We start from the raw sequence: 10,600 nt of genomic DNA, 5'->3' as shown, positions 1-10,600 counted from the left end.
TTGTATTCTTTCGAGTTTCCCTATGAGCTGATCAAATTGAGCATTTATCATGCTTAAGGCGTCTACTTCTAAGACCCTTGCAGTTTTCCTTGCATTTCCTCTTTCATTTGACCACTCATAATTATGGTATGCAACCCTTTCTAGAAGTTCAAGTGCTTATGGTACTGTTTTCTCCATTAGATCACCCTCTGCAGCTGAATCAACTGTGCTCCTTATGGAGGGTAGTAACCTATTATAGAAATTTTGCACTAATAGCTAATCTTCTATGCAATGGTGTGGACATTCCCTCTGCAGGTCTTTATATCTTTCCCATGCATCATAGAGTGATTCTCCTTCCTTTTTTCTAAAGGTGTTGAGCTCTAGCCTCAGTTTTGCAGTCTTTGTAGATGGAAAATACCTTGCTAGAAAAGCTTGAGATAAGTTCTCCCAAGTAGTGAACGTTCCAGCCGGTTGAGAAAGTAACCACTTCCTTGCTCTATCCCGAAGGGAGAATGGGAATGCTCTGAGTCTTATTGCTTGATCAGACACTCCATTCATTTTGAATGTGTCACATAGGGAAAGAAAGCACTAGAGGTGATAGTGCGGGTCTTCTGTGGGTGAACCTACAAACTGGGTTTGTTGAATCATTTAGAGTCATGCTGGTTTTAGTTCAAAGTTATTGGCTTCCACTGTGGGTCTAGTGACACTGGACTAAAATCCTTGAACAGATAGAGCACCATAATCTCTCAAGAGTCTTGGTCTGTCATTATTATTGGCCATGGTTGGAAGTTCAGGATCTCTTTGACCGTGCTCTTGGTGTCTCTTTTCTCTCCTGATGGCTTTCAGAGTTCTGTCTATCTCCGGATCACAGTCCGAAATTTGTTCTGGCTTTGTTCTTGTCATATACCAGATCAAGTACCTTAAAGAAAAGAAAAGAAATACAACTAGTAAAATAAAATTAAATAATAAATATAACTGCCTAAATCAGCTAAATTGCCTATCGCTTAATATTACTAAAACCAAAATCCCCAACAACAGCGCCAAAAACTTGTTTGCTAGTTTTTACAACCCTGCAAGTGCACGAATCGCTAACAAGTAATAAAGTGATAAGTAGAGTGTCGTTCCCATGAGGACTTTGTTTAGCAAGTAATAATTTACACGATAATTTTGACTGTCTAGGCTGTCAAATAATTAGGGAATGAAGTTCCTAATTTTGAACACTAGGATGGTAAACTTAAAATGAAATAATCAATTTTGGAACAATTCTAGAAATAAGATTTCACACTTGAATTTTACTAGGATTGTTATTTAGTTTATTTACTGGATTAAGGGGTCGTTTTCCTTGATGGAAATCAGTCCTAAGTTATCCTAAATCCTCTCTCAAGGCATCTAGGGTGTATTCTAATTAACTCAAACCCTACTTTCATGGTGACTAAATTAATTAAAATCCTTTAAGATTTTTGACCAATTTTGAAGTTCCACAAAGGTATCAGCCCATGTCTAGGTCAGAATTCTTATGTAACATCCCCACTGTACGTGTTTTGTACATTCTATTGCTCCAGTGGCCAAATAACAGTCCAAGCAAGTCAGGATGTCTGGAACTACACTTCGGTGATAGTGAATAGACATATGATGATGAAATAAATAAAAAGAAAATACAAGAAAAATCAAAGAAAAATGAAAGAGAGAAAATGAAGCTAAGTTAAACAAGCCGGCACCGCAGCGATGGGTGATCGCACCGGGAAGGCCGTTGCCGACCCCAGGACCGTGGAAAATCCTCGAAATTTAATTTTGAGGCATAAATAAAGGTTTATTGAAATGTAATTAATACTAGAAATATCAAAGAAAAATTAATAAATTAGTACAAAGAAAAATGAAAAATCGAAAAATAGACAAAAATCGGTGTTACCGAAAAATCGGGAATATAACCCGAAGTGGGGTATTTTGGTCATTTGACACCTAGAGTTGCCTTTTGACCTCAATGTCCATTAAAAATAAATAATATTACACTTAGAGAATTTCATGAAAAATTAAATTGTGATACATTATAAGAATAGTGAAAGAAATGGGGGATAAAATCCAATATATGAAACTTTGAATAATTAACATTAAAATCCAAGTTAGTGCTCCACTAACTCTTAATTTGGGACACCTAAATATGCCTTTGGGACAGCAGAACCATCATCTTCCACCTTGAGAAATAACCAGCCGAGAGAAATGAAGCTCACCATGGAAATCACCATGGACGCCCCACATGCAACCTCCATGGGTGCATGATCAAGCCACCATTTCTACTTAGTTCCTTCATTAAAGCTTGGCTACTTACCTTGGGAAAGATATTGGCAACAAGAAAAACAAGATTTGGTGAAGTTTTGATAAGCTTCAAAAGTGGTAAGTGTCCAAATCTTCTCCCTAGCTTTAGTAAAAGTTGTGTTTAGGTTGAGAGGAGTAGTTTGGTGAAGAGAAATGAAAGAAATAGTGAGATATGGACTTGTCCATTTTCGGCAGCCATGAACCTTTATTGAGCTTGAGTTATTTTTACTTCTAATGAATGGAAATGAAGGTTGATTAATTCAAATGAAAGTTGTAGTAAGTTTATATCCAAGTATGTACATGCTAATGCTTGAATTTAGGGTTTGAAATGGGATTTTGATGCTTTGGCAAACTGCCATGTTTGGCAACCTATTAAACCACGAATTTGTGAGTGAATATGTAGTTATTAATGAAATATGCTAGTGTTAAATTGTGGGCAGCATATGTAACTGATATTGAAGTATGATTATGTTGAAGTGTATGTGTAATATTGACATTGAGATATGTTGAATTTTGGTGGAAGTGAATGTTAAACTTAATGGTGAATTGTGTGCATTGAGCACTTGAATATTCTACCCAAAATTGTTGCTAGAATTGTGTACCATATATATATGCAAGTGTCATTGATTGAATATTGAAGTAATAAAGAAGAGAAGGAATATCAAATTGGAAGTGTATATACTTTGTGCAGGTTGTGTATTAAAGGCAGTGCCTAAATTTGGTCATAAGTGATAAACTGTGAACCCAATTGGTACGAGGCCAATGGGGGATGAAACTAGACACCAAATAGGCCAACTTTCATGTAGAAATGTTGCCAAAATTCTACCTATAAACTAACCATAAAAATGACCAAATCTGGAATAGCAACCTTGCAACCCAGATTTTTGACCATATGAACAGTAGTCCTTGGGATGACCATAACTCACTCAAAACAAGTCCAATTGACCTGAAATTTTTACCATGGTTAGTTTATACATAGATATACAATTATTATGAAGACATCAAAGCCCAGAAATGGCCAGAACCAAGTCAAATGGCTTGCAGAAGTTCGGGTACAAAAACTGCCGAACCAAAAGTGACCTAAAATTGACCAAATTTTGCACTAAAGGTGCAATATGTCCAGCTTTAGTAAATTGACCATATCTTGGTCTATACAACTCAGAATAACCTGAAATTTTACCCCGCATGCAATAAGACATAGAGCTACAATTTTTCTTCTTTGACCAGAAGCTAAAAACCAAGAGAAATAGGACTTTAAGCTAAACCAATCTAGCACACAAAAATTGAGAATTTGACATTTTACATACAATGATGCTTGAAGCATTTTGGCAATGAATGCCAACTTGTAAAAATGGTAAATTGTACTATATTGGCAGCATATTGAGATATAAATTGTGACATATTGATGCTCGAAACAACTTATCCATATTACCTAAAAAGGTCAACATATGCATTGACTTGTGAATTATATAATTAGTAAACTCCAAAAATTAAAGAATTAAACAATTAATTTATAATATGCCCTAGTTTGCCTAGTTAACTAGTATGGATAGGTTTGCATGCTAATAGGATTCTGACAGCTATTCTGTAAATGGCTTTATGCCATACTGTGTTTTTACGGCTTATTATGCCGCACTGTGACTTTAATAGCCTACGGCTATACATATTGTGTATTTATTCTTGGCATATCGCCAGATTTTCTATATGGCTTTTTAGCCACGCTATTTGCACACTGGGAGACACTTTGTGACCGATGGTGTGACGGCTCGAGGTACTAGGTACCCAGTGCCAGTATAACCGTTTATCCAGTTTGGTCAGTATATAGGCTACACGGGTAGTAATTCAAGTACTATTAAATTCAAATACCTAAATCCAGTCTACTGACATACAGCACCACCAAAAAAATTCGTAAACACTTTATTTACTTTATTTTAGTGTATATTTCTTTATATTTGGCACCACTAAGCAAAATTGCTTAGCGCGTTGCTTTTGTAACGCGTAGGTATTGGAGACACAACTGGGGAGCCCAGCAGACCTACGACCCGGGTGAGACATCAGATCTGCACAGGAGTCCAGAGTCATCTGTACTGCATTGCATAAATGGTAGGACTTAGATATCTTGTATTTTATACTTTTGTTGTATTTTTGAAATTCGGCCTTGTATTTTGTAATTTTAGGAAAGCTCTAAAGTTTGTAATATCTTGTACATATTAAATAACATGGAGATTTTTTGGACATATTTAAATTATTATGGACTGTATTATGGAACTGTTTAATGACTGTAAAAGTCTATTGACTTTACTGAGAAATAAAGACTGTGAAATATTTAAGATTTTGATATTATCATATTAAACTGTTTTCAATAGGTTTGGAAGGAAAGTTTGTCCGAAATATAGACGGCACCTTGCCAAATTTTTATTACCAATCTTGAAATACTGATTTTATCAAAGTATGAAAATAGTATTAGCATAATATGAATATTACATAAAAGACTTCTTAAAATCAAATTGAGCTCAGGAAATGAAATAATCACAGACTAGGTGTTTCAGCACGCCGTATAGCACGCCTTGCTCGGCTATTCTGTAGACGAGTGAGGCGTGTTACATCCTAGGTTCAAGATCTTGGTTTTCTAATGTTAATCTTCACCTTTCAGTCCTTTAATTAACATCTACAATCATGGCTAAGTTGATACCAGAACATAGCAAGCATTAAGATCATAAGAAATTAAATCAAGAAACGAATCTCAAATCCAATAAATAAAACTTAGTGTTCATCCATAATAATAATTACAAGAGCTACTCTCCCAAATCCAGAATAAGAAAACTACTCACTCTTGGTGAGTTCAGCAAACATCATAATAAAATGTAAAAACAGTGAAAAGGAAATTATGCAGAAGAAATAAAATAATAAAGAGGTCAAGCAAAGAGGTCAAGTAAGAACTCTCTCTCAATCTCTTAATGTATTTGTCAATATATTTTGTTATAAGTTTAAGTTGAGAACTCGGGTAAGAACTCTCCCCCGATCTCTTAGTGTATTAAGAACTTGAGAACTCAGGTAAGAACTCTCTCCTGATCTCTTAATATGTCTTACTAAAAGTTTAAGCTGAGAACTCGGGTAAGAACTCTCTCCCGATCTCTTAGTGTATTAAGAATTTTAAGTTGAGAACTAGGGTAAGAACTCTCTCCCGATCTCTTAATATGTCTTACTAAAAGTTTAAGCTGAGAACTTGGGTGAGGACTCTCTCCCGATCTCTCAATGTATTTTGTTGAAAGTTCAAGCTAAGAACTCGGGTAAGAACTCTCTCCCGATCTCTCAATGTTTGTAAGAACGGCATTTTATTAAAATTCTAACCTAGGGATTTAAGTAAGGGTTCTGTCCCGATCCCCTTCGTATTGGAAAGAATTACCGAAGGCACGGAGGCCCCTTTGAAAGGCTTTTCCTAGGCTATGGAATCCCATAACTAGACGACGAATGTTGAGCCGAGCTCCTTGCTATCTTTCACATGGTTGTTTTACTTGAATTCTTTGGTTTTTGACTCCATCCCTTTTGGGTACCTATCCGAGGTTTGAACTTTGTCTCGATTCTCGATCCATTATCTTGTCATCTAGACTCACTCCAGGGCCCAACCTCAAAACTTATTTCCTCATTCCGATCCTTTTAGCTTATTTTGACTTTTCTATAACTACTTGAGTCACGCTCGTTTTCTTATTATTTTCATTTGTTAGGACTAAGAGCTATCGGGGCAGTACTTCAACCTATACTCTTCAGAGTATTTACTAGTCACCGATGACTCGAACATTTATTTTGGAGGGAAATAAAATAAAGTGACGATAAAGATGAAATTTGCGAACTAACAAAAAGAGACAAAAATATTGATTACTAGCTAAAACAACCTATCCTAAGATTTAGCGTTATCAGATACCTTAAAAACTTAAGAAAACGGGCCAAGGATGGTCGACAAACAACAAGTTAGACGCTTACCTGTAGAAAGTTGAGACGGCGGGTGAACCAACACTGGTATCAACAAATCTTTAGGAGCTGAATACTGAGATGGCCGAAATTTGAAGCCAACCCGAGGTGATGGGGACGAAGTGAAGTGGGGTTGGGCTCGCCGGACAATGCACAGATATAGGGTTTAGAGCTCTTTTAAGCCTGATACTCCAGAAAGCTGGTTTCAGAAGTTTCTCAAAACTTTGAGGGCTTTGAATGATAAGCAATAAGGCTATGTCAAAGTTCAGAGTATTTCATGATAATGACCACCCTCCTCTATAGTATTGCATGCAGCTATTTATAGGGAATGGGTGCTCACAGTGGAGGGTCAGGATTACATCAAGAGGAGACAGAAGGCCTAGATTCAAAAGGACATAATCTAATATCTAGGAATTAAAGGGATTCTAAATTGAGGGTTGGGATTTCATCCAGAATTTCTATCCTTTCGCCCCTTGATCCAACGTTCAAGGGGCTTGCCTTATAAAATGGATCCAAAGGTTGAGAATAAAAGGTGCCAAATCTGCCATCTGCTTTTGATCCGAGGGCTCCAAATCCGTCCTTACAATTATAATCAATGATGTAGATCGAGATGTACTGGGCTACTTTAACCATTTGGAATCTGGCAGCTAGGAGTGTATCCTTACAAATGAGATGTGTGGTGAGGATCAAATCATGCCTGCAATGCTTTAACTAACTCGGATCCGATGGTGAAGGGAGCTAATTAAAGGTTATGATCGAAAGTTATTCAACTCTCTGAGTTCTCTGATCTTATGGGTCGCCCCTAGCTTTTTCGATTTTCCCATTATGACCGACCCCTTTTAGGGTCATTATTTCGATCTCTATCTCTTGCATCAGGTCCCTTCTTATTTCCCGATCTCTCTTATTCCTGATCTTTCCTCTCCATCTGACTTGTATTGGTTAAGGCAATAAATTCTTCAGTTACCGATGCGTCCGCTCCGAGTTTTGTATGCAATAAATGCTGGGGCCCTATATATATGCCAAGGGATTTTCCTTTATATATTCACAACTTTCTCCGGTAAATCTTCAATGTTTCATTCTTCAGTTCTTGGCTTTTCTGGCAAGAATCCTTCCCATGACAACCACTTTAATCTTTTTCCCAATGCTTTCTTTGTTCATTTCCTAAAAATGAGCAACTCCAGTGATCAGAGGTTCATGAGGGTGTCATCCGATGATGGTGAGGGAACTGGACTAATTAATCGATCAAGGTCGAAACTAACTATCGTGCTGATCTAGGGTTAGCCCATTGGCATGGCTTGTAGACCGATCTCTAACAAGAGGACCGCTAATTTCAATCTTAATATTGGTGACTGCCTCTTGAAGTTCACTTGGTTCTTTACCATCTCAAGGGTCTCGATTGCAGCTCGATTCTGGTCGATGACATCGATAATGACGTCGCTCAATATCATAAGAGTCATATTCACCCCATCTCAGTTGTACATCTGCCCAGTATTTATTGTTGGCTTTCTGATCAAACACATCTTTTGATTCAGCCATAAGACTAGGCTTTGACATAGGCCAGCATTCTGGGCTTCAGAATAGTCTTAAGTTAGGTAGAATGTAGTGCTGATTTTGAGAGATCGCCCAAATGATGTAATCTGATCCTTTTGAGATCGCCCAATTGATGTAATCTGATCTCTTGAGATCGCCCAAATGATGTAATATGATCTTTTGAGATCACCCAAATGATGTAATCTGATCTTTTGGAAATGAAATGAAATTTTACTTGAATGTTTTTGTTTTATTATTGCATTGGTTATTTTTTTGATCTCTGATAAATGTGCTTGATCTGATCCCTAGACGAATCGCCATTTACTGATCCGTGGGTTTGGAAACTTGTTCAATCTGATGACCTTCATTGACTGATCTCATTTATTCGACCTTTTTACTATGTTTTTGAAATCTTCTTGTGACGTGTCATTGAGGCGGCCCGATTTCGCTAACCGATGCGTCACTTGGGACTTCGTGAACATTTAATGCTTAGATGGGTATAAATAAGGGGGTGGTTAGCCATTTTTTCCCTTATGTCATTTTTAAACCTTCCCCTAACGATTCCTTCTCATTTTCTGGAGTTTTCAGGCGCCGATTCATACTCCGGTAAGGGTTTTGATCTTTTCTTGATTGGTTTCACTTTTGTTTTTTAAAAATGAGTGGTACTGATGGTCAGAGAGCTGCTAGTCCTTCCTCCGTTCATATTTCATGGACATCAGACAAAGGTTAGGTGGTCAGGCCGAGTGAGTGACTTGAACCTTCTATAACCTCTGTCTCAGTCCATAGTCGGGCGACTAAGTCAAAATAAGTGTCTTCTTCAGGGAAAGAAAACTTACCCATGGATGAGTTGTCATCGGTCCTTAAGGAGATCGATCTGTAGTCCATTTGTCAAGAATACAACTTTCGGTTTGACTCCTTCGAGCTCATCAGATGTCATGGCAATCTCCGAGCTGATCATTTCTTTGAAGAAAATGACATGATCATGGTATATGAAGAATAATTGAAGGTCGGGCTTTGGTTCCCCCTGAACGAATTCTTTAGAGCCATTCTAAAGTTCCATCATGTCTATGTAGCCCAAGTGCACCTGAACTCTTGGCAGACTCTGGTGGCTTTCAGAGGCTTATGCTGAGTTAAAAAGCTCAATCCTACAGCAAAGGTTTTCGCTGAGTTGCATAAGCTCGCTCGGTGGAAGGACAACAAGTATTAGTTTTTCCAAGCCAAGCCGCACTGTGGGCTTTTTACCGATCTCTCTTCTTCATTGAAAAATTAGAAAAATCGATTCTTCATATTGAAGAGTAAGATACCGAATGGCTTTGAAGGTATCCCATGCAGTTGGCAGTACCTGGCTCCTTCAGTTCCAAAGAAGATCGTCCTAAATAGAGACGAGGACACCATGATAAAGGAATTGAAGGATCAGGCGGCCACTCACAAGTACTCATGTTTGGATGCAGTTATGGCAGAACTGAAGTGGTGGCTAGTACAAATAATCGCCCATGAGGATTATGAGCTGCAGCTCTCTGACCTTGGACCTGGGATCGGCACAACCTAAATCTTCAGTCTCCTGACTTTAGTGATCTCACTAACTTATTTTTTGTACAGGTACGGCGAGAGGCGAGAGCGCGAAGGAGAGCCATAAGCGAAAAAGGGAGGTCGCCCGAAAAGTTTGAGAAATGAAAATTGCTATTGCATCCCAAACGCCAAGGCGAGACTCAGTAGACGTGCCGGGCTCTTCATCCCGACCTCCAAAACAGCCAACTCCAGAGATAGAGATTGCTCCTTCCCCTCCTCGATAAGATAAACCACCACCTCCATCGGTTTCTTCAAGTGTGGAAGGAGGGTCTTCCCAACCTGCTGTGAGGACCCTCTTTCGTAGTGCCCAGGTCCTCATCCACTCGCTGGAGAAGAATCGCTCGGTTTGGGGGAATCCTAGCCTAGCTAAGGTCTTGGGTGCCACCGTCTACTTTCTAGACGACCAGAATATACTGACTCTGGATAGTATTGACGACCTCCTAACTCAGACGATGAGCTTGAGTGTAGAGAGCCTGGTGAATCAACATATAATCAGAGAAAAGGCCCATCTCTTGAGATAAGAAATTCTGAAGGCAATCCAGGATACAGCTTCCGCCAAAATCCAACTTCCATCTGCTCAGGACTACATCACCGAGATAGAAGGTTAAACGAAATCTTATGAGGATAGGATAGCTGAACTAGAGTGGAAACTCAAAAATGCTCAGGCCTGTCGAACTACCAATGTCACTCTCCTTACCGAGGAGATCAAAGTGAAAGAAAAAGAGGCTGTGGCGAGAAAAGCTAGTGTTTATGTGAATGCTCATGACAATCTTCTGGCTGAGCTTGTGAGGCGCTATCCTGAGGAAGACTTCTTCTGGATGGTGGATCTTGTTCCTAGAGGTGAAGAAGAGAGCGAGGAGGAGCCAGAGAGAGAGAGAGAGAGGATGATAGAACTAATAATGTATCCGGAGAGCAGGTTAGGGGAGACCCTTCTATCGAATGACTTGTACATTTTTATTTTGAAATAAATCGAAGTCCTTTTTATGTTCAATTTCTTGATAAGATCAGAAAGCATCCAAACCTAATTGCCTGAGTACTTAATCGATTGAATGCAATTAAACATTAAACCCGAGAGCAGTCATTAATCATAAGATATCAAGCTATTCCAAAAGATCGGAAAAACATTACATGAGAACATGAGATCAGACGGAGCCATGACCAAATATCGAATGAAACTTTAGAACATTAGAATTATAAAGACTTGAAAATGACTTGAACTTTTTGAGGTTAGAATCATTAT

At 38.5% G+C, this 10,600-nt stretch overlaps 1 protein-coding gene and 1 non-coding gene across 2 annotated transcripts in view; one reads left to right on the top strand and one right to left on the bottom strand.

Annotated features, from left to right (window-relative positions):
• Positions 1-265: 265 nt before the first annotated feature.
• Positions 266-372, top strand: LOC131175197 (small nucleolar RNA R71). The gene has a single exon (XR_009145360.1). It is a non-coding gene; the product is annotated as a small nucleolar RNA R71 (small nucleolar RNA).
• A 9,354-nt stretch (positions 373-9,726) lies between these two features.
• The window catches only part of LOC110654828 (probable ADP-ribosylation factor GTPase-activating protein AGD15), a 44,344-nt gene continuing 43,470 nt past the window's right edge, over positions 9,727-10,600 (bottom strand). Inside the window, exon 8 of the mRNA XM_058138346.1 lies at positions 9,727-9,833. Coding sequence (XP_057994329.1) covers positions 9,727-9,833 — 107 coding nt within the window. The remainder of the gene's footprint in view (positions 9,834-10,600) is intronic.

Source organism: Hevea brasiliensis, chromosome 16, assembly GCF_030052815.1.
Source record: "Hevea brasiliensis isolate MT/VB/25A 57/8 chromosome 16, ASM3005281v1, whole genome shotgun sequence".
NCBI classification, from domain to species: Eukaryota; Viridiplantae; Streptophyta; class Magnoliopsida; order Malpighiales; family Euphorbiaceae; genus Hevea; species Hevea brasiliensis.
The sequence above is the reverse complement of the archived record's forward strand: the minus strand, read 5'-3'. Positions and strand labels throughout refer to the sequence as shown.